Source organism: Schistocerca piceifrons, chromosome 4, assembly GCF_021461385.2.
Source record: "Schistocerca piceifrons isolate TAMUIC-IGC-003096 chromosome 4, iqSchPice1.1, whole genome shotgun sequence".
Lineage (NCBI taxonomy): Eukaryota > Metazoa > Arthropoda > Insecta > Orthoptera > Acrididae > Schistocerca > Schistocerca piceifrons.
Window position 1 is genome coordinate 6,548,535 of NC_060141.1, and position 25,254 is coordinate 6,573,788.

Consider the following 25,254-nt stretch of genomic DNA (forward strand, 5'->3'; position numbering starts at 1 on the left):
GGAGTTCTGGGAACTGCGGTGATGCAAAACTTTTTTTGATGTGTGTATATGCTTAAATATCTCATGAAAACGCCTTCTCCGAGTTGTATGTAGTTCCCACAATGGACTAGAAACTGCTTCGTTATTCACTTCGCTACAATAAACGATCAAACTGAGATCACAACACAGCAGTAATTGTGTAATGGCTACCGCATCGCTGCGCGGCGGTGGTCAGAAGCAAAGCATTGCCAACCTAAAGTCTTCGTTTCTATCATTTCAGGGGTAAGGAGTCCAGGAATCTAGTGGTTCACAAGCAGTAGGTATAGTGTACACCCTTTGACTTGGTTGATTTTAAAATGGGGTTGCAGGGTGTGAGTGGAGCAAGCGGCCTTAGGGAGAGGAGGGGTGCAGAGGAGGCACGTACTGTAACGAGTGTCTACCATCAGTGTGGATAATTAGCTTTCTTTCCTGCGGAGGAGTTGTAGGTAACACCTGCGATGCGCTGAGAATTACTTCATCTTTCTACAAATATTAGTAAAATGTTAGCATTAAGCGATGCCAATTCTAACATTGTCACATTGACTCATTAATAAGATCTACGAAAACTAAAAACCAATTATCTTCCATCATTTAAAAAATAAAAGCGTTAGAATAAAATTCTCGTTCATTCTAAAGTTTAGTTAGGAGCTGTTGATGGTGTGGCAGGGGGGAGATGGGGGGAGAGGGGGTACAAGCCAATATCTGACTGCACTCAGGGGTAATAGTCTCAGAAAGGTTGGCAACAGCTGGGCTAGAGCCTCAAATAGATCCACAGATAGGAGAATACCAAGGAGAGTTCAGAAAGGGAAAATCATGTAATGAACGGATATGGTGCCTGAGAACAGGATTAACAACAAGAAAGTCCAGGAATGCCACACCAACGTTCGTCGACTTTAAGAAGGCCCATGACTCGTAGATAGAGAAACACTCTTCAGCATACTGGAAGAACTGAAGACGGTCAACAAAATCAGAATGATAATCGAGGAAATATTAACAAATACAACATTCAAAGTGAAGTTTATAGGAGAGATCTCGGAACCATTCGAAATCAGGGGTGAGGCAGGAAGATAGACTGTCACTCATGCTATATAACACCGTTATGGAGAAAATAATCAGGACATGGGACTAAGGAGTCAATGAAATAAAGATGGGGAGACAAGCGACAGAACTACCAACTTAAACTGTCTGGCCTTTACCGATGATGTAGCCATCATAACAAATAACAGAGAAGAAGCCAACGAGTCTCGCGAGCCACTACACGAAACCTCAGCCAAAAGTCGTACGAAAAAACGCAATACATGGACACAAAATCCACAGACAGGCGCCCACTGGTAACAAAGTGTAGAAAGATAACGCAAGTGGAAAGTTTCAAATACCTGGAGAGGTTATACAGAAAACAGGTCTGAAGAGAGGAAAATACTGAGAAAGATCTATGAGGGGATCTGAAAAAAGAGATCCACAAAAGAAATGTGTCAACATATACAGACGTTTACAAACAACATCAGGAAAAGAAGTGTAAAGTTCTATGAAAGCATACAAAGAATGAACGGAAATAGATTTTTAACATAGTGACAATTAATACAGTGAAAACCAATTGGCTGAAGGAAACCATGGAAGACCTCAAGAAACTAAACATCTCCAAAGAAGATATGACAGACATGGAAATATACAGAGAAAAATATAAAAAAACAGAAATTTCGCCGGCCGTTGTGGCCGAGCAGTTCTAGGCGCTTCAGTCTGGAACCGCGCGACTAATACGTTCGTAGGTTCACATTCTGCCTTGGGCATGGATGTGTGTGATGTCCTTAGGTTAGTTAGGTTTAAGTAGTTCTAAGCTCTAGGGGACTGATGACCTCAGATGTTAAGTCCCGTAGTGCTCAGAGCTATTTGAACAGAAATTTCAGCAAACAGTCAAAGAGAAGAAAACAGGAAAGAAGTGGACAGAAGGCAGGAAGAAGAAAGAAAGAGACAGAAAAAATTCCATGAAAACTGATTGTGTTTTAGCGCTTTCCATAACGGGGAAGTAACGTTAATCTATACACACAAACACACACTACACAATGGTGTCTGTTCTTTCGGACGTGCATGCCCAAAAGGACAAATATCACACCTGTATCAGAATACTTATCACATTTTAGGAGAAATCTTGTTGTGCTACAGTCTCTCTAAGCGACTCTGGTCGCTTACTTACGGTGTATATCAACAAACGTTTTTTAACCTAATTACAAACGATTTCTCCGCGAGCTTTTGTAAGTCTGCGAAGCAAAAAATCTCTGTCAACAGTATCGTAGCGTAAATGTGCAACAATCCACAGGAGATAGCAATGGGACACAACACCTGAATGAAATGCTTGTGACACTTTGTAATACGTAAAATGTGCCTAAATAAAATGGACTATCGCGAATGTATTCATCACAAGTTACAAAGAAGAACGATCCATCACTTCCACTGCTTTACACGTGGTGTCCAATCGTCTGTACGTAATCCTGAAAACTATTAATACTGTCAGTCAAACTACCAATGGCTAATTCCCCGCCCACCATCCCCAAAAAGAAAACACTCAAATAGCAGTGCGGTGCAATGAGGTGCCAACGACATAGCGAGTTCCCGCGTATCGTGTGCTACAGTACGTCGGATGAGCCGCCTCCACAGTCTTCGATCAACCCTAGTCACAAGCCAGTGCGACGTTCTACTACGTCACGGGGCAATTACGGACCCGTCTCCGATCTGCCGGAAGACGACTTGCGAACCTCCAAATGAGAATCCCGCGGAGAGTGATAAAACGCGGTAGTATTAAACAGCTTTTAAGCGCCTTATTCCGTTCCGATAGCATTTCATTTAAACCCCCTATACATCTCCTTCCGGGGCGGAAAGAAAAAAACTGCGCGAGGGTGGAGGGTGGCGGTGACCCAGTGGCGTTATGGGCCGCCCCGCCGGGGGTAATTTTATTCCGGGGCGCCACCCCCGGCTCGCAGCCCGTGCCATTAGTCTTCCTTTAGGCGCCCCGGCCGCTGCTAACAATTACCGCTGCAGACACTTTGTTTCCATTAGGCGGTCTCTGCTCCGCCGCGGCCCGCCTGCTACAGCTGTAAGACGTCTCCGTGCGTCTCAGGACTCAAAGCAGGGGTGTCTGGAAGGGGTGAGCTGCGCCCGGCCCTGCCGCGTGAACACACGGCGGCGGCCTGCCCTCACCTCTGCAGATCTACGGGCTGTCACATGACTCCCCAACCCCCTGTCTTAACTGACGCCTCCCCTACCGTTGCGAGAGCAACTCCCAGCTCTCTAAAGAAGATTTACGCCCAAGTCTCAGGGCTAAACATATGTCTTCCACTGCAGATAAAATGGACTACTGAAATACGAAGACCAGGAAGGGAGACTGTATACTGCACTAGGGAGGAGACACCAAAGAATCCGGCAGCACGAGATGAAAGGTCGCCTTGTACGACAAAGGCTTTTACTGGTTGCTAAAAAGTTTGCGATTTCCACAGACAGTCAAAAGCACGCAGTGAAGAGAGAAGATAGGAATCGAGACAGGGGGAGAACAATGAGGTAATGAATTAAGCATTCAGCGTGATAATTGTTTGGTTTAGGGAGATGACAGTGGTGTGAGAGAATCGTTTGAATAATGGACAACGACGCTTCTGACATGGGACTCCCACCTGCGGTGTCTACTGCAGCCCATTCCCACTGTCTTGCCTTCACACTTCAGCACATTTCCAAAAAGTTGGCATAATCTTTTATTCGCAGTTACAATGTTACACTACTGGCCATTAAAATTGCTACACCACGAAGATGACATGCCAAATTTAACCGACAGGAAGAAGATGCTGTGATATGCAAATGATTAGCTTTTCAGAGCACTCACACAAGGTTGGCGCCGGTGGCGACACCTACAACGTGCTGAAATGAGGAACGTTTCAACCGATTTCTCATACACAAACAGCAGTTGACCGGCGTTGCCTGGTGAAACATTGTTGTGATGCCTCGCGTAAGGAGGAGAAATGCGTACCATCACGCTTCGGAATTTGATAAAGGTCGGATTGTAGCCTATCATGATTGCGGTTTATCGTACTGCGACATTGCTGCTCGCGTTGGTCGAGATCCAATGACTGTTAGCAGAATATGGAATCGATGGGTTCAGGATAGTAATACGGAACGCCGTGCTGCATCCCAATGGCCTCGTATCACTAGCAGTCGAGATGACAGGCATCTTATCCGCATGGCTGTAACGTATGGCGCAGCGGCGTCTCGATCCCTGAGTCAACAGATGGGGACGTTTGCAAGACAACAACCATCTGCACGAACAGTTCGACGACGTTTACAGCAGCACGGACTATCAGCTCGGACACCGTGGCTGCGGTTGCCCTTGACGCTTCATCACAGACCGGAGCGCCTGCGATGGTGTACTCAGCGACGAACCTGGGTGCACGAATGGCAAAACGTCATTTTTTCGGATGAATCCCGGTTCTGTTTTGAGCATCCTGATGGTCGCATCCGTGTTTGGCGACATCCCAGTGAACGCTCATAGGAAGGGTGTATTCGTCATCCCCATACTGGCGTATCACCCGGCGTGATGGTATGGGGTGCCATTCGTTACACGTCTCGGTCACTTCTTGTTCCCATTGACGGCACTTCGAACAGTGGACGTTACATTTCAGATGTGTTACGACCGTGACTCTACCCTTCATTCGATCTCTGCGAAACCCTACATTTCAGCAGGATAACGCACGACCTCATGTTGCACGTCCTGTACGGGCCTTTCTGAATACAGAAAATGTTCGACTGCTGGCCTGGCCAGCACATTCTCCATATCCCTCACGAATTGAAAACGTCTGGTCAATGGTGGCCGAGCAACTGGCTCATCACAATACGCCAGTACTACTCCTGATGAACTGTGGTATCGTGTTGAAGCTGCATGGGCAGCTGTGCATGTACACGCCATCCACGCTCTGACTCTATGCCCAGGCGTACCAAGGCCGATATTACAGCCAGAGGTGGTTCTTCTAGGTACTGATTTCTCAGGATCTACGGACCCAAATTGCAGGAATATGTAATCACATGTCAGTTCTAGTATAATATATTTGTCGAATGAGTATCCATTTATCATCTGCATTTCTTCTTGGTGTAGCAATTTTAATGGCGAGTAGTTTAATATACGTTACCATCATGTTTCATCAAGTTTTATCTACCTCCATAGATGAGGTTACTTACACACGGTTCGAATCCTTGCGCTGGAAAGAGCGGCCTGTTTGGCCAGCGCGAAGAGGCAGTGGTTAGCGTTCATTGCCGCTACTTTATAGTATCGTCCTGGATTAAATTCCAAACCTCTCCTCAGCGTCTCATTGAGTGGGGGCATCTGACACTTTTGATGGTGATGTGTGTTATAAGTCCAACATCCTTGTGGTGTTACTCAAGAGTAGTCGGTTGTATACCAACACTCGGTTGCGCCGTCTCCTTTCTCTCGCTATCTTGCTGCACAAACATAACAACACCTTACTCACACACACACATTCTTCACTGTCACCTACAGTCAACATATGCCCTCAAGACACGTCTCTCATTCGCCGTGTGCGCAGGGGAAGGGCAGTCTCTCAGAGGAGGCAGCTGAGCAGAGATACGCAGCAGTCCATTGCCGGACTGGCGCATCTTACATGCTATTCAAAATACGATACAAAAGCAGTACTGTCTGAATTTCGTTCCTATAGCTTAGTAAAATAGTCAACAATTGTAATAAAAAACGTCAGTGATTGCCAGGAGTGAGCTGTTACTTCTATACTGATTCGTTCTCCTTGCTGTTGGCGATTCTGCGTGTGATTTTCTCTCTAGATCATCTGGGTACATCACGGGGAAGCAGTGGGCCAGGCCAGTGAGCTGACGCCCAGGTAGATCCTCTCCTCCTAGTGGTTGTGGCCGCCTTTTCAGAGAAAAGCGTAAGGCACGGCTTCCGTCACACCCAGTCCCCTCTCTGGTGTTTTCGCATAATGCTCTGTGATCTGCGCTGTATCAACATCTGCATCAACAAGGATCACACTTAAGCGCCCGGAAGAGGATTCATCGAACCACCTGCAGAATAATTCTCTATTATTCTCTCTAACAGCGGGTGGAAAAATCAAACACCTACATATTTCTGTGCGAGCTCTGATTTCCATTATTTTATTATGATGATTGTTTCTCCCTATTTAGGTGGGCGTCAGCAAAATATTTACGCTTTCGGAGGAAAAAGTTGGTGATTAGTATTTCTTCAGCAACCAAAAACGACTTTGTTTTAATGGTGTACACCTCAAATCCTGTATCACATCAGTGACACTCTGTCCCCTATTTCGCGATAATGCAAATCGTGCTGCCCTTCTTTGAATTTTCTCGATGTGTCCTATCTCATAAGGATCCCACACCGCGCAGCAGTACTCCAAAAGAGGACGGACAATTGTAGTGTAGGCAGTCTCCTTAGTAGGTCTGTTACATTTTCTAAGTGATCTGCCAATAAAATGCGGTCTTAGGTTTGCCTTCTCAACACTTTCTATGCGTTCCTTCCTATTTAAGTTGCTCGTTATTGTAATTTCTACGTATTTACTTTAATTTACGGCTTTTAGATTTGACTTTGGTTAAAGTTTAACTGATTGCTTTTAGCACTCATGTGGATCACCTTACACTATTCATTATTTATGGTCAACTGCCATTTCCGCACCATACAGATATCTTATCTAAATCGTTTTGTAATTTGTTTTGATGTTCTGGTGACTTTACTAGCAGATAAACGACAGCATCATCTGCAATCAACCTAAAATGGCTGCTCAGACTGTCTCCTAAATCGTTCATATAGATAAGGAACAGCAGAGGGCCTACAACACTTCCTTGGGGAACGCCTGCTTTAATCGATGACTTTCCGTCAGTTACTACGAATTGTGACCTCTCTGACAGGAAATCACGAATCCAGTCACATATTCCATAAGCATGCAATTTCACTACACGCCTTGCTAGTCAGAAGCCTTCTGGAAATCTAGAAACACGGACTCAATTTGAAATCCTTTGTCAATAGGTCGAAACACTTTGTGTGAGGAAAGAGCTAATTGTTTACTCCTGCTACCTTTCTCGAATGTTGGTGCGACTTGTGCAACTGTCCGGTCTTTGGGTACGGATCTTTCGTCGAGTGAGCGGTTGTATATGACGGTTAAGTAAGGAGCTATTGCATCAGCATACTCTGGAAGGAACCTAGTTGGTATGTAGTCTGGACCGGAAGAGTTGCTTTTATTAAGTGATTTAAGTTGCTTTGCTATTCCGAGAAGATCTGCTTCTAAATTACTCATGTTAGCTGCTGTTATTGATTCGAATTCTGGAACATTTACTTCGTCGTCTTTGGTGAAGGAATTCCGGAGGGCTGTGTTTAGTATCTCTGCTTTGGCAGCACTATCGTCGACGCTATTTCCATCGCATTGATTCTGTCTTTACATACGACCAGCATCTGCTTGGATTTCCTGCCACGTTTCGGCACAAAGTTCCAGAAGTGGTTAACTTAGTGCGACAAACATCTGGATTTACGGAGAGTCTCAGTTTTCACAACAAGGGCATCTGGACAAAATAAACTTCAAAGGCAGTTTGGTTTGAGTCTTTAAGTTGCTTTCCAGGAATGCTAAGCGAGAAGTGCTCACTGATAGATGAACATCTTAGCATTTCGTGGGAAATGACTGGGCTGCCTCGTGAACGTGAATTATTTTCTCTTTGTAAAGCAATGGGCTAAGCTTCTGTCGCTGCCGTATGTTAGGAGAGTGACTTTTGCTCTAGGAGCATCATTCGATAACCTAAACATACGATAGAGTAGGGGAAACCGGGACACCAATTTCCATTTAAGTGCATACGTGGACCTAATTGTAATGGCTAAAGCGTCGAGACTACCCCCAACACTGTTTAAGAGCTGCGCATCTGGGTGTAACGGTTGACTGATGATGCAAACTCTTTGCATGGAGGGGAGATCGTTGTATTCCTAAAAAATTATCATTGGCCGCCACTTTGGAGAGCTCTTCTCACTAGCGCACAATAACTGCATGGACTTGCAAAGTGGAGACCGAACATTGGGCTAGCAGAGAACACGTCTGTTTGAACTCCAGTAGACAACACTTCCGTTCGACATTCGGAAGAGAACTAAACTGTTAAAACTGAGCCAGGATACTGGTATGAAGGGTAGGTATCATTCGCGTCAGAATGCTTTCTTTCCACGCGTCAAGGGCATATTCCCAATAGCATCTTTCATTCACACTCATATCTCCTTCCCTCTCCACAGTGTTGCGAAAGTTGACCTAGTAATAGTAGCGTATTCAGGTGGACGATGGTTCAAATCTCCACGAGGATGTCCATATTTAGGTTTATCTAAAATGGTTAACGAATGAAGGGTTGGTTCCTTTGAAAGGCACGCCAATTTCCTTTGGTACCTTTCTCAATTTCGAGCTTATATTCCACCAATAATAATCTCGTCAACGGAATGTTATCTTCGTTCCTTTCTTTATACAAGCCCACTCCACCCATACACATGGCGTCGAACATGCATGCAAACGCACACACTTTTACTGGAACAGTTGCGATGAATTTAGGTGGTGCCGTTTTACGGACGCTTCTGTTATGGGTTGCACATCACGCACATTTAACTCAATAATGACGACGAGAAGTTTGTAATTTACGAAGCAGTATCTGAATAGATGCTGTAAGCCATTCTATTAAAGAAACAAGGTGTTTTAAATATGCTTAGTACGACGGGAGTTTTTTCTTGGGACGTGTTTAATTAAGCTGGCACTAATCAGGATATAATTACAGTATCTCGATGTCATCTTCTCCCGCTGATAGGACGATGTTTACAAATAACTGTCTAATCATGTAAGCCACTGAGCACGTCATTCTCTTATACAGTTTGAGTAATGTGAGTAGTTCACTAATGGTAAAAATGAACCTCGTGACATCGTTTTCAGTGCCTTTTGCTCGACAACAAAGTACAGATATTCACAGAACTTCGTAGCCCACAATACACGTTTTACACCAGTTTCATGAATCATACAGTTATTTTAATGTCAGTACCTTGTGTGCTGGACAAAAGTAACTTAATACAATTATACTTTGTACATTTTGTCTTTGCAAGTTCATTCCATAACCAATTTCGCTTCTTTTATGAAAGAGTTAAACTAACATGGCACGCGTATGAATCTCCTTATACAGGCCGACAATTATCGGACTATATGAAAAAAAAAGAAAAGCTGCGGCGTGCACTCACCTTATTAAACTTGTCAGTGACACTACAGATATTCGGATTTACGTTATGACATGTTCGATATGCCTGCCATCATTGGCGACGATGTGGCGCAGAGGAATAGCGAAATTCTGCACGACCCGCTGAAGTGTCGGAACATTGACGCTGTCGATTACCTGAATCGTTGTTTTCAGCTCAGCAGTGGTTTTGGGGTTATTGATGCACACTCTGTCTTTAATACAGCCCCACAAAAAGGAGACGCATGTGTTCAGATCCGGAGGTCTGGGTACCTCAGAGCCAGAATTCGGTTCCAAAATTGGTCCTCCAGGTCATCAAACACCCTCCTCCTTCCATGGGATCGAGCTGCGTTTTGCATGAAGCACATCATGTCGAAATCAGGGTTACTTTGCATAATGGGGATGAAATCATCTCCCAAAACTTCACGTACCGTTCGGGAGTTACTATATCATCAAGGAATATCCTACCCATTATTCCGTGATTGGACATTGCACACCACACAGTCACCCGTCGAGGGTGCAGAGACTTCTCAATCCCGAAATGCGGATTCTCAGTCCCCGAAAAGCGCCAGTTTTGCTTATTCACGAACCCATCCAAAGGAAAGTGGGATTAGTCGCTAAACCAAACTATACTAACAGTGCTAATTCCCATCACGCACCTCGATCAACCGTGCAGTTTGAAAGTGCTAATGCAAACAGTTCAGAAGTTATGAGTTATGACGATTTTATTTCACATAGTTCAATAGTTGTCACCCTGTACTCTCTGTATTCAGAAGATAGTAATCATTATTTGCAATACCTTCAATTACATACACTACTGGCCATTAAAATTGCTGCACCACGAAGATGACGCGCTACAGACGCGAAATTTAACCGACAGGAAGAAGATGCTACGATACGCAAATGATTAGCTTTTCAGAACATTCACACAAGATTGGCGCCGGTGGCGAACCTACAACGTGCTGACAAGAGGAATGTTTCCAACCGATTTCTCATACACAAACAGCAGTTGCCCGGCGTTGCCTGGTGAAGCGTTGTTGTGATGCCTCGTGTAAGGAGGAGAAATGCGTACCATCACGTTTCCGACATTGATAAAGGTCGGATTGTAGCCTATCGCAATTGAGGTTTATCATATCGCGACATTGCTGCTCGCGTTGGTCGAGAACCAATGACTGTTAGCAGAATATGGAATCGGTGGGTTCAGGAGGGTAATACGGAACGAAGTGCTGGATCCCAACAGCGTCGTATCACTAGCAGTCGAGATGACAGGCATCTTATCCGCATGGCTGTAACGGGTCGTGCACCCACGTCTCGATCCCTGAGTCAACAGATGGGGACGTTTGCAAGACAACAACCATCTGTACCAACAGTTCGACGTCGTTTGCAGCAGGATGGACTATCACCTCGGAGACCATGGCTGCGGTTACTCTTGACGCTGCATCACTGCGATGGTGTATTCAACGACGAACCTGGGTGCACGAATGGCAAAACGTCATTTTTTCGGATGAATCCAAATTCATGATGGTCGCATCCGTGTTTGGCGACATCGCGGTCAACGCACATTGGAAGCATATATTCGCCATCACTCGGCGTGATGGTATGGGGTGCCATTGGTTACACGTCTCGGTCACCTCTTGTTCGCATTGACGGCACTTTGAACCGTGGATAATGCACGACCGCATGTTGCTGGTCCTGTACGGGCCTTTCTGGATACAGAAAATGTTCGACTGCTGCCCTGGCCAGCACATTCTCCAGATCTCTCACGAAATGAAAACGTCTGGTCAATGGTGGCCTAGTAACTGGCTCGTTACAATACGCCAGTCACTACTCTTGATGAACTATGGTATCGTGTTGAAGCTGCATGGGCAGCTGTACCCGTACACGCCATCCAAGCTCTGTTTGACTCAATGCCCAGGTGTATCAAGGCCCCAGGTGGTTGTTCTGGGTACTGATATCTCAGGATCTATGCACCCAAATTGCGTGAAAATGTGATCACATGTCAGTTCTAGTATAATATATTTGTCCAATGAATACTCGTTTATCATCTGCATTTCTTCTTGGTGTACCAATTTTAATGGCCAGTAGTGTATTACACAGATTCCTGTATGTTGATAGTTCATGAACCAGTCCTTTTTGTATGGAAGGACATCTTTATCTCCGGGAAAAAAGCTGACATGAGACGTTTTCTCGCCGAAAAATTCCATTTACTTTACCAAAGTGTGCTAAGCTATGTGTACTGTATTTCATAGTCGTTAAATCAAGTTGCCTCATTAGGGTAGTCTTCAGCTAATTTATCAAAAAGGAACATGTCGAGCAAACGTAGCTGACGAGAAATATACTTATTATAAATTAAAAACTTGAGTGTGGTAGCTGTTTTTAAGCTACATTCCGTATTAATGTATTTCTTTCACAGCTCTTTGCCTCAGGGAACGGGAAAAGTTGGCGACTGAAAGGATGGACTGCGATGAGATGATGAAGAGCGTCTTTCTGCACTTGTGTTGCCAATGACAAAGAGATCCGTGAAGCCACTACCCAGTCTGCTGGATTGCTACAGCAACGCATCTGTTAATGTTTGTAACCTATGGTAAAATCACCACCACCTGCGTCGTTCCAGGTACCTCGGAAATTTGGAAGTTGAGTCTGAACAGTCTAGAGACTTCATCAGCAGTACTTTTCTTGCTGATAATGTACACTACCAGCTTGGTAGTGAAGGATCTTGTGTGTGATATTGAAACAGTATCAAATAATGTAGTTCATGAAATAAGTTCGTGGCTAGTGGAAAATAATTTGATGCTAAATCACAGTAAGACTCAGTTTTTACAGTTTCTAACTCACAATTCAATAAGAACCGATATTTTGATCAGACAGAATAGGCATATTATAAGCGAGACGGAACAGTTCAAGTTCCTAGGCGTTCGAATAGATAGTAAGCTGTTGTGGAAAGCCCTTGTCCAGGATCTTGTTCAGAAACTAAATGTTGCTTTATTTACCATTAGAACAGTATCTGAAATAAGTGACACTTCAACACGAAAAGTGGTCTACCTCGCATCTTTTCATACACTTATGTCATATGGTATTATTTTTTGGGGTAATTCTTTTGATTCAAAAAGGGTATTTTTGGCTCAAAAACGGGTTGTTCGAGCTATGTGTGGTGTAAGTTCGAGAACCTCTTGTCGACCCCTATTCAATAGTCTGGGAATTCTGAAATTGCCCTCACAGTATTTATTTTCTTTGACGTCATTTGTTGTTAGCAATATTAGGCTATTCCCAAGAGTTAGCAGCTTCACTCAGTTAATACTAGGCAGAAATCAAATCTGCATGTAGAATGCACTTCCTTGACTCTTGTGCAGAAGGGAGTGCACTTTGATTTTATCCATACTGGATCAGAGGTCGTGGTTGTCAATTTCAATGTTAAAAAATATATCGGCTCAACCACTTGTTTATAGTGTAAAACACTAAGATTGACGCGTTGCGGAAGTCAAGCTTCCATCATCAGAATAATAAAAAGTAAAAGAACCTGTTAAAACTCGCTAAAATGGAACATGCACCAGGCACAATAAAACTGATAATAAAATTAAAACATCGTGGCTACTTCCCTTTTTGCAGCCGTGTCTTACAAGGTGCATCTCTGCATAGTCGTCAAATTAGAATTTTTATATTTTGACGACTATGCAGAGATGCACCTTGGAAGACACGGCTACAACAAGGGAAGTAGCCACGATGTTTTAATTTTATTATCAATTTTATTGTGCCTGGTGCATGCTCCATTTTATCGAGTTTTAACAGGTTCTTTTACTTTTTATTATTCTGATGATGGAAGCTTGACTTCCGAAACGCGTCAATCTTAGTGTTTTACACTATAAACAAGTGGTTGAGCCGATATATTTTTTAACAAGGAGTGCACTATTCTGCTGCATCCATTTTCAATAAGCTATCACAAGAACTCAAAAATCTTAGCAGTAGCCCAAACACTTTTAAGTCTAAACTGAAGAGTTTCCTCATGGCTCACTCCTTCTATTCTGTCGAGGAGCTCCTGGAAGAGCTGAAAAATTAAGCAAATTCCAGTGTTACATTGTTGGTTTTCTTTATTTATACTTACGAATTGTCGCCTGAATACGTTTCTTGTATTTCATTTTATCTGTTTCTACTATCGTGTTATATTTTCATGCACTGACTCGTTCCACGACCATGGAGACTTCTCCTTAATTTGGTCCCACGGAACAATAAATACATTAAAAAAAATAAAGGATCCCCAGTAGATAAGTGCAGACTGAGAGCAACTTGCAGATGTGTCAGTGTCCTGAGGAATGGAAGCACAGAGAGCCAGAAATAGATAGGAGAGGTGTGGGGGCTGTGTGGTGAGACTGTGGTTGCTGCCTGGCCAGGGGGCAAAACAACGTGCTGGAGTCTGGGATGAACTGGGGGCTCCCACGTCAGCACGCTGCTGCAGCTCTCAGAGTGACCTCAGCTGAGCTGACAGCCACAGAGAGAGCTAGGTAGCCACCCTACCTGATGGAGTCCGGCGTGTGCTCGCGCAGCACGGAGGGCAGCGCCCCCAGGTCCCCGTGCTCCTGCAGCGCGCACAGAGGCTCCTCGGCCGAGCAGACGGCCAGCGTGCGGCACACGTTGCTGTCCTGAAGGCTGGACAGCCAGCCACACTCGCGCAGGAACTCCTCCCTGGAACACACCACACCACACCGTAGGGCAACCAGCTGCTACACTGAAAGTACACGAGTCAAAAGGAACTGCGTAAGAAGACGTCACTCACATCTAGTTTGTACTGCACGACTTCGTAAACAGAGCGAGGGAACAACTCCGTGACCAAACGTGTACTCACTATAAGAAATATTAGTCTCCTCTGCAAAGGAGCACCCCGGCCGACCTGGTGCCTTACAGATGGTGTACAGCTGGTCCCATCTGGTCACGTTATCATACACCACTTTGTCAATTACGCGCTCGTGTTAGTCGGCAACACGGGTCAACGTACAAACCGACAGAAAGTAGCAACCGTGTTTGGGCGTACCAATGACTACAGCAAGAACGAAGCTGCACGATTTCTTGATTATCAATGCCGACTGTCCAGTGTGTGTACGGGGATTGCTGTACCACTCGCTGCAATGGGGATGTGGTGTCACCGCCAGACACCACACTTGCTAGGTGGTAGCCTTTAAATCGGTCGCGGTCCGTTAGTATACGTCGGACCCGCGTGTCGCCACTGTCAGTGATTGCAGACCGAGCGCCGCCACACGGCAGGTCTACAGAGACTTCCTAGCACTCGCCCCAGTTGTACAGCCGACTTTGCTAGCGATGGTTCACTGACAAATTACGCTCTCATTTGACGAGACGATAGTTAGCATAGCCTTCAGCTACGTCATTTGCTACGACCTAGCAAGGCGCCATTATCAACTGCTATTTATCTTGTGATGCATGTACCGTCAGACCGATGTTCACCAGTTATGGATTAAAGTTAAGTATTCAAGAAGCTACGTACTTTACTTGCTAGCCTCAATTACTTTACCTGTTCCAGACCTCACGCCAGCCTGCGTGAGCTTAAACGCGTGCCTTTCGGCTTCCCGTCCTAGTGGATTGGCTGTCTTGCCAGTCCACAAAAGAGGAACCTGTGATCGTAAATACAGGGTGATCAAAAAGTCAGTATAAATTTGAAAACTGAATAAATCACGGAATAATGTAGATAGAGAGGTACAAATTGACACACATGCTTGGAATAACATGGGGTTTTATTAGAACCAAAAAAATAAAAAAGTTGAAAAAATGTCCGACAGATGGCGCATCGTGTTATCAGAATAGCAATAATTAGCATAACAAAGTAAGTCAAAGCAAAGATGATGTTCTTTACAGGAAATGCTCAATATGCCCACCATCATTCTTCAACAATAGCTGACGTCGAGGAATACTGTTGTGAACAGCACTGTAAAGCATGTCCGGAGTTATGGTGAGGCATTGGCGTCGGATGTTGTCTTTCAGCATCCCTAGAGATGTCGGTCGATCACGATACACTTGCGACTTCAGGTAACCTCAAAGCCAGTAATCGCACGGACTGTGGTCTGGGGACCTGGGAGGCCAAGCATGACGAAAGTGGCGGCTGAGCACACGATTATCACTAAACGACACGGGCAAGAGATCTTTCACGCGTCTAGCAATATGGGGTGGTTCTAATAAAATCTGATGTCATTCCAAGCATGTGTGTAAATTTTTGCCTCTCTATCTACATTATTCCGTGGTTTATTAAGTTTTCAAATTTATACTGACTTTTTGATGACCCGGTAGATCCCAGCTGCTAGTGTAATGACCGTCAGGTGCAAATCGGGAATAGCTGCGGTAAATAAATGCGGAACTGGGAGTAAAACGCACGTAGTGGCCATTTGGAGTTGGGTACCTTGCAACACACCATTGGCTACACTGACACACGGTGCTTCACTCCTTCTGGAAGTAAAAAAATGCAGATTTTGGAAGTAACTGGTTAGAGCTGTATCCTATGGTCTAACGGCTCGAAAACTGCCTCTTTTCTAACGATCCAAGGCGCCGAGACCACTGACGACTAAAAGAGACGTTTAAGTCGCAGTCTGGAAGGTGCAGGTGCACTGCAAGTGTAGTGTTTGTATGCGGAAGTTATATCCGCTCATCTGTGCATAGAATTTACAGATAACAACGTGCATGTTCTTCAACGTTGTTGCAGCGTGTTGTCCAGGACTCGAGACTGATAGAGCAGACCATTTAACAACATCTCCGAATGGTACTGACGAGTGTAATTTGATATAATAGGATTTAATCTAATGAAATGTACTGTTGTCGAAGTAAGTGTTGGTAGATAAATTTTTATTTCGTGTCTCGAGAAGGAGAACATAAGAAATAATGAGCAAATTGACTGGAATAAAAATTTGTGATTATATTAACAAATATAGGTGCAGTTAAAAATAGACAACAATACGAGATGAAAGTATAATTTTTTAGTATCCGTCAACTAAAGGCAAAAGTAGAACTGTCTTTTTTGTGACTTGCAGATTATTGCATTTCCCCTGCTCAGTAAAATCATTATCAAAATACACTGAACTGACGTTTGATTAGGCGACAGCTACAATTATCTATGATACAAACACTTGTAAAAGAACTAATGATAATTATGTCTCAAGGGGATACTCAGCACAGAAGGAACAGAACAAAATGTCATACAATAAATGAAAACTATGTCTCAGCTACATGATTCGTCTTTTCAATTTTAGCCTACGCTTTCTCCTTCCTGCTATGCAAAATGTGGTGGGAGGATGCAGCTGATTTATCAGGAATGAAACGTCATTTATCAAGAATGAAACGAGTATTCATTTCTGCGAAGGGCAAATACCAAAAAAATGTCAAACGTTGTTTAACTATCGAGCAGAGTGCAGCCACCTCCAAGTTGTGGCTCTCTTCCGCACCAATGACGGCAGTCGCGATGTTTCTGAGGCCATCCTCAGTTTGAACAGGCGGCTGGCGGGGGTGATGGAGACCGCTGGCCACGTGCGCGGGGAGCAAGCAGAGCTCGCAACTTGCAGCATCGTTCTCAGAGCTGGTCGGGGTCCTTCGGTTTGGAACAGAGTGGAGGGAGGGTCTCAACCAAGGGCTTCAGCGGCTCTGTGACGGTCTTGGCTGTAGATTTATAGACCTGCGTTGTCGTATGGGGATTTGTAGACTCCACCTCTGACCTCAGGGATGTACTACGCAATGGAAGCAGCTACTCGGGCAACAGCGTTCTTAAGGGGTGTGCTGCGATGAACGCTCGCCAGTCGATATGCAGCAACGGAAGTTAAATGGCGTTCAGAGTAAAGACACTTCGACTGCCATAATTTTATCAGTAAACTGTCGAAGTATTCGTAATAAAGTTCTCGAATTTACTGCCCTCCAGTTAAGTTCTCGCGCTCACATTATCCTTGGGGCCGAGAGCCGGCTGAAACGCAAGTGGAAAGCTCTGAAATATTAAGCAAGTCGTGGAACGGACATCGGAAAGACAGATTAGAGGCTATAGGAGGGGTAGTGTTAACTGCAATTGACAAAAACATTGTCTCTATTGAGGTCAAAGTTGACTGTGGCAGTGAAGTTATCTGGCCACGTGTAGCAGGTGTCGGTGAAACCAAGTTAATTGTTTTTACCGGCCACCCGATTCTGAGGACAATTCTAGAGTCATTCAAATTAAGTCTACTGTCAACAGCGCGTAAATAGCCAGGTCATGCAATGCTAGCCGGAGATGACTTCATGCTACCGGGTATAGACTGGGATGTCTCTGGATTGACTGTGGGGAGTAGTATAGACAGACAATCGAGAAATACTTTTGAACAGGTTTTCTCAAAACTATCTTGAGCGGCCAGCTCGGTAGTCGACACGTAACGGAAATATTTTACATCTTGTAGCTACAAATATGTCAGAAATTATCGACAATGTCAGTACAGAAATGAGGACTAGCTAATATGATGTCATTACAGCAACCATGATTACGAAAATTAATAAATTAGTGAAGAAGGCTAGGTGAGAGTTTCAGCTAAATGGTTCAAATGGCTCTGAGCACTGTGGGACTCAACTGCTGTGGTCATCAGTCCCCTAGAACTTAGAACTACTTAAACCTAACTAACCTAAGGACATCACACACATCCATGCCCGAGGCAGGATTCGAACCTGCGACCGTAGCAGTCGCATGGTTCCGGACTGCGCGCCTAGAACCGCGAGACCACCGCGGCCGGCAGAGTTTCAGCTAGATAGAACAGATAAGCAGTTGTTAGCATCTCACTTAGACAGGAAATTGACATCACTTAGATCCATTAAGATGGACGTAGAGGAATTATGAGCAAAGTCCGCCGTTGTCCTGTAAACACATAGACGATTTAGTGGACAGGGTGGGCAGCAGTGTGCTGTTGTTTGTTCATGATGCTGTGGTGTACGGTAAGATGTCGCAGTTGATTGACTGTAGAAACATACAAGATGGCTTTGAAAAAATTTTCAGTTTATGTGATGGATGGCATCAGGTACTAAATGTGGAAAAATGTAAGTTAATGCAGATGAGTACGAAGAACAAATCTGTAATGTTCGGTTACAGCATTAGTAGTGCCCTATTTGAAAAAGTAACGTTGTTTAATTATCTGGGCATAAAGAGATATGATATGTCATCTGGTCGGCTTGAACATGAACCTTTCCAAAACAAAAGTAATGTCCAACAAATGAGTCCCATCTGGAGATGTGGAAGTCAAGGACAGTGTATTAGAAGAGGTCAGTGAATATGTCTATATTGGCCAGATTATAAATATGAAGGGAGACATAAGGCCAGAAATCTATCGACTCATCAAGCTTGGCTGGCAAGCATTTGGGAAGAATTCAACAGGATTCAGATCAAAAATGCCAGTAAATCTGAATAAAGCAGTATTTGATCAATGCATTCTTCCTGTGATGACGTATGGCTGCGAGACATGGACACTGAACTCATTTACAAAAGGGAAACTTAGGACAGCACAGAGAGCCGTGGAGAGATCAATGCTGGGCTATACAAGAAAGGATAGGAAAAGGTCAGATGATATCCGGTCTGTGACGAAGGTTAATGACATCTTAGAGACAGTAGGCTCCTTTAAATGTCAGTGGGCTGGCCATGTCGCGAGAAGAAAAGACAGCAGATGGACGAAACTAGTACTGGAGTGGAGTCCGAGAGAGTATTGGAGGCCTAGAGGAAGACCACCGGGCAGATGGGAGAAAGATATCAAGAAGATCGCTGGTAACACCAGGCAGAGAACTGCCCAAGACCGTCCCACTTGACCGCTGAAAGCCTGCCTGAATCGACGACTCGAAGAGGCAACATCATTTAATGATTGAATTGGCTGATGATGATGATGATGAAAGTGATATGAAGTAGAACGAGCATGTGAGAAGTATGATAGGGAATGGTCGACTTTGGTTTATTGAAAAAAATTTTGGGAAGTGTGGTTCATCTAGAATATAGGATGCTAATACGATCTATTCTTGAATACTGCTAAAGTGTTTGCAATCCGCACGAGGTCGGAAGGCATCGAAGCAATTGAGAGGCAGGCTGCTAGATTTGTTACTGGTTAGTTGGAACAACACGTAAGTGTTACAGTGATGCTTCGGGAACTCAAATGAGAATCGCAGGAGGACAGACCACTTTCTTTTGGAGAAACACTATTGTTAACCTTTAAATAACGGGCACTTGAAGCTGACTGCCAAACGATTCCACTCCCGCCCCATATATTGCGCGTAATGATCATGACGATAAGATATGATAAATTAGGGCTCATACAGAGGCGTAGAGACATACTTATCCTTTCTCTCTGTTTGCGAGTAGAACAGGAAAGAAAATAACTAGTAGGGGTACAGGAGACGCTCTGCGCAGAATCTACGTACATGTGGATGCAGATGTAGACTGACCTGGTTTGCTGACTGCAGCCCCGCCACAGGGACTTAACGAGCACCAGCCTCTTCTTGTGGGAGCTGGTCAGCCCGTTGAGCTCCGGCGCTCCGTCCGCCTCGCAGAGCAGCACCTGGAACACAGGGTCACACCGGGTCAGCCACCTGCGACCAGAGTCAAAGTCAGAGTGGCCCCACACTCAAGGAGTGACTGCGGGGCAGCAGACGCAGGAGTGAAGAGGTCCGAGTGGAGCTGGTCCGCCGTCGCCTTCCTCCGACCCGTTACGAAGTGCCAGGTGTGTATCTGTGTGGTGTGGACGACAGTGAGGGGTGTTTGTGGGGTGTAGTATAGGGTTTGTTATGAGTGAGAGGGAGGGAGAAGCTGAAGCCCGGTGCCGGCATCTCGAACAGCACCGAGGAATCCACTCACCTAACGTCCCATCTGATGGGCAGATCACCACCCATAGTGCCAGATGCCTCACTTCATCAGACACTGTGGAGACGTTTGGCATTTAATGCAGGACACTGCCACAAAGGCTGGTGATCAGAAACTTAACACCGACACATCTCCTGTCCTTGCCGGTCAAATACTTGCATTGGCAATTTCATCCGCCACCAGGATTCGAACCGGCTTACCTCCGTGTCGATGGGCACCACGCAGGCGTGCGTAAGCGATTTCGGTTATGGAGGCCGGTTCACCCGCATTCATACGAGCATAACTATCATTTTTTTGGAAATAGCCATATTCGACTGCGCAAGAACATTAGTTGGTACTTAAAGTCACTGTCACCTGATACGCCAGTTCATCTGCCTAGGCAACAGATCATTCACTACTGACTTGAGGCGAAATTACTTTCATTCAGGTAGCCCTGGTGTGCGTTAATGTTACGGGCTTGATCGGAAACGATTTGACACCATAGAATGAAATTTTCGGTCTGCAGTTGGGTGTGCGCTGATATGAATCCCTCTGGCAGATTAAAACTGTGTGCCGGCCCGAGACTCGGAACCTTTGTCTTTCGCGAGCAAGAGCTCTACCAAATGAGCTACCCAAGTTCTGTGAAGTTTGGAAGGTAGGAGACGTGGTACTGGCGGAAGTAAATGTGTGAGGACGGGTTGTAAATCGTGCTTGGGTAGCTCAGATGATGGAGCTCTTGCTCGCGAAAGGCAAAGGTTCCGCGTTCGAGTCTCGGTTCGGCACCCACTTGTAATCTGTCAGGAATTTTCAGAAAGAGCGCATAAGTCATTGTCCTCTGCAGTCGGTCTTTGTCATGCTTCTCCTTCTCACACTCAAGACAGTTGTGCAATGACCAGCTCGACCTCTTCCACTAATTTCAGTGATCATCCACAACAACACAAAGACAGAATCATACGACACAAGTACCCATCAGAGTCAACCACATGATGCAAATAAACATGATAACTATGACAGTTGTAATCGGATGTCCGTGAGGCCTTTAGCGCCTGTACTGAAACTGAGAACCACTCAATTAAGTTCAAATATGTTCCACAACATTTCCAAAACAAGAAACACCGCTCAGTAAGGGAGACTGTAAAGGAAGAGCACGTATTTTACAGCAATTGTACACTGATCAGCCAAAACATTATGACCACTGGCCCCACATTTGGAACGCAATTAAGCAGCGATTATGAGTGGGCACGAATTCGACAAGTCCTTGGTAGGATTCCGGGGCTTTTTGGCAATAAGTGATGTGGCCAGTCGTTTTATATTTTATTCTTCTCTCTAGTCAAAGGGGGATTGACGTTCCAGGTTAATGCATTGAATTTTGGTAGGCGTCGATAAAAAATATGCAGGTTCCATCCAAAACTTATGAATATTAAATGAAACAAGAGTTTAATGACTTTGATTTATTACAATAAAATGAATATTAAATAGTGGTGACCTGGGGAAACATTAACATAATACAATAATTGACAAATAAACAACTGAATGGTAAGTTGTGGCAACTTTAATAAAGTTGGCATATCTCACATAGGAGTCAGGGGGGAAAACTAATAATCTCGCAATAAATTTGCTTACCATTCCAGAATGACAGCTGATTGTCGTAAGGTTTAATGGAAGTAACTCATATTACAGAAAGGATAAGCGTCACACCTGTGGGAGGGGTTGAAAGCAAACTTCATTACTGACAAAAAGCAAGTCTTCGGAGGGGAACTTGAAGTAACTGGATTACGAAAAACTTATTCGAATTCCCCTGTACCTCGTCCGCTGCTGCAGCATGATCTCACTGCAGTATTGGAGGTGATGGTTCAAGTGGCTGCAGAATCGATCACTGGCGGAACCAACGACCCTCGCCAGCGGCGAGTCCAGACCGGCCCGAAACGTTTGTGAGTCACCAGAGCATCGGATCAGGAGGCTCTGTGGCAGCCTCCAGGCTCCAGCTCTTGACCCTGATGTGAGTTGAAGTGGTCTACTTTCCCACGTGACTTCCAATCGAATGTGAAGTAAGAGGAAACCTCACATTTACGCATTTTCCATCTCTCAGTATTTGACTGGATCGACTTTGAAGGCTTCCGATGGCCGATCAATCGAGCTGCTCGTGCCAAAAATTCGTTTCCTTTTCCTGACTGGTTAACCGTACTATACCAAAAAGACTTACGTCACACTCTATGTGTCTCTCTTTCCGGCCAATGAACTACCATTTTCTAACTTAGAGTTTGTTTATGTTAGCCATTAGCGGCAGGTTTCTCATCAAATAAGTATTGTTTTCTGCAAAGTGGTGGTCTCCCACAATTTCAAAGGCCCAGGACGAAGTGTTCCATATCACTGAAACGTTTATCTTTAGTTTTCCGTGCTTTTCTGCGGAAACGGCTATCTATCGCCATCTCCCGTACAAAGCAGCGTTCCAGCTAAATTACGCGAGTTATCACTCAATTTCCTGGTCTGTACAACGTTTTCCCCATGCGCTTCTCTGCGGGAGACGCTTTCTGCGTTTCTACACAATGGCCCGTCTTCCTGCGGCGCTTCTGCACAGTGACTGCCACCGTCCAGTGGGACAGTGATCCCTCGGACCATCCCTGGCGGCCTTTCCGGGAACCTCTCCCTGGGGTGCGACTCTCTCACTGGGCTTTGGCCGGTGCATGTACCTTCTCAATGCCTCTACATTTCCCAACGCTACATCGCACGCAAATCTGAAATAAGATTAAGAGAACAGCAAGATTGCTTCAGTTATCTACTGACAATTACTAGTATCATGATATATCAACTCTAGCAGGAGTTTAACGTAGATCGCTGGAGAAATAACAGATACCTAGCGACTGCAAAAACGGGAAGAATTCCCGTTTTCAAAAGAGGGCCGTAGGGCAGATGCACACAGTTATAGACCTATATCGTTGACGTCAATTTGTTGTAGAATTACGGAACATGTTTTATGCTCAAGAATTATGAAGTTTTTGGAGTAAGAAAATCTCGTCTATAAAAATCAACACGGATTCCACAAAGAAAGATCTTGCGAAACTGATCTCACTTTGTTCCTGAATGAGATCCATAGCGCAATAGCAGCGGTGTTCAGCTTGATGCCGTGTTCCTTGACTTCAGTAAGGCATTTAAATCTATCCCACACTGCTAGTTCACGAAAAAAGTACGAGTTTATAGAGTATCTGACCAGATTTGCGACTGGTTTTAAGACTTCCTTGCAGACGGAAACTCAACACGTCGCTCTTAACGGAACAAAATCGGATTATCCCAAGGACCCCTAGTGGGCCAGTTATTTTTCATAATATATGTAAATGAACTAGTAGAAAGAGCTGGGCGCTCTCTATGTTCTCAGATGATGTGGTTCTCTGTAAGAGATTTATAACTCCAAAAGACAGTAACGACCTCGAGAAGGACTTACAGATAATTGTTGAATACAGCAGGTTCTGACATTTGACCCTAATGTAAATAAACGTAAGAAGCTGGAAAAGAAAGCCATTACTGTACAACCACACTGCAGTGACAAACTAATGGAAGCAGTACCTATTGTAAAATATCGAGGAGCGACTGTAAATTAGATGATCATATAATACAAACAGTAGGAAAAGTAGATACCAGATCGATATCAATAGGAGCAATCTCAAGGAAATATAAGTCATCCACGAATGAAGTGGCTTATAAGGCTCTCGTTCGACCGATTCCTGAATATTGTTCATCAATATAGGATCCTTATCAGGAATGGCTGATAGAAGAGGTAGAGAAGATCCTACGATCCTACGAAGAGCGTCGCGTTTCGTCACGGGATTATTTACGCGGCGCGAGAACGTTGTCGAGGTGCTCAACAAACCCCACTGACAAATGTTAAAAAAGGTTCAAATTGCTCTGAGCACTATGGGACTTAACATCTGAGGTCATCAGTCCCCTAGAACTTAGAACTACTTAAACCTAACTAACCTAAGGACATCACACACACCCATGCCCGAGGCAGGATTCGAACCTGCGACCGTAGTGATCGCGCGGTTCCAGACTAAAGCGCCTAGAACCGCTCTGTCACAGCGGCCGGCTGACGAATGTTAAAGGGAGGCGTTGTGCATCACTGAAAGATTTTCTGTTGAAATTTAGAGACATTACTTCTTTCCACACACATCTCGTGGTAATGACGATGAAGAGAAAATTCGCTGAATTAGAGCCAATACAGAGGCTAACCGACAATCACTGATCGCATGCGCCATTGGCGAGTGGAATGTGGTAGGGAAGGTCAGTTAGTGGTACCACAAGTAACCTCCGCCACACACCAAAACATGGCTTCCGCAGTATGATGTAAATGTAGCGTCGTAAATTATTTATTTCAATTACATCGTACTTTCATTACTGATTTGCATATGCGGCCAGACTGTGTCCGAAAAACATCCCGTCAAGGTGTCTACACACCGGTCATACATTACTGGCCAGTGGGTTGTGGGAGTGGACCTGGCTCCAGAAAGTGTCCCAAATGGGTTCCATCACTTTCGGATCAGGCTAATTCGGTAGACATGACACCAGCGTGAGTTAACTGTCGTGTTCGTCAGACCACTACGGCAGATTCTGGCCCTGTAATAAAGACAGTTATTCTGCAGGAAGGTCCTGTTGCTTTTACGCAAGACGTCAGAAATGAAGGGATGCAGCTGATCAGCAAATAAAGTTCACGTAGTCCACAGCAATCACGATGCTTTCAATGCAGTAATCCACGCGCTTTCAAATCGAAACTAAAGACTTTCTTCATTGGTCACTCCTATTTTGTTGAAGAGCTCCTTGAAAAATTAAGCTGATTCTGTTGTTATATTGTTGCCTGCGTTTACTTAAACTTATGGTTTGACTTTTTTTGGATTCATAAACATTTTATTTTATCTGTTATTAATTGTGTGTCGTAATTTCATGTACTGACACGTTCCATGACCTTGGAGATTTGCTTCTCAATTTGGTCCTCCGGAACTAGACGTGTATATAAATCAATAAATACTATCATTGGCCTAATGAGAATCCAGATGAATGTGCGCCACAGCACAGTTCTGCCATCCTGGGTCGGCGGGCGCGATGTCACCTGCCGGCCACTGGCCGAGTGGTTCTAGGCGCTTCAGTCCGGAACCGCGCTGCTGCTTCGGTCGCAGGTTCGAATCCTGCCT

At 44.7% G+C, this 25,254-nt stretch overlaps 1 protein-coding gene across 1 annotated transcript in view; it reads right to left on the reverse strand.

Annotated features, from left to right (window-relative positions):
• The window catches only part of LOC124795537, a 318,628-nt gene that overhangs the window by 29,804 nt on the left and 263,570 nt on the right, over nt 1–25,254 (reverse strand). Inside the window, exons 14-15 of the mRNA XM_047259608.1 lie at nt 19,681–19,793; nt 13,774–13,941 (exon numbers count right to left, since the gene is read on the reverse strand). Coding sequence (XP_047115564.1) covers nt 13,774–13,941; nt 19,681–19,793 — 281 coding nt within the window. The remainder of the gene's footprint in view (nt 1–13,773; nt 13,942–19,680; nt 19,794–25,254) is intronic.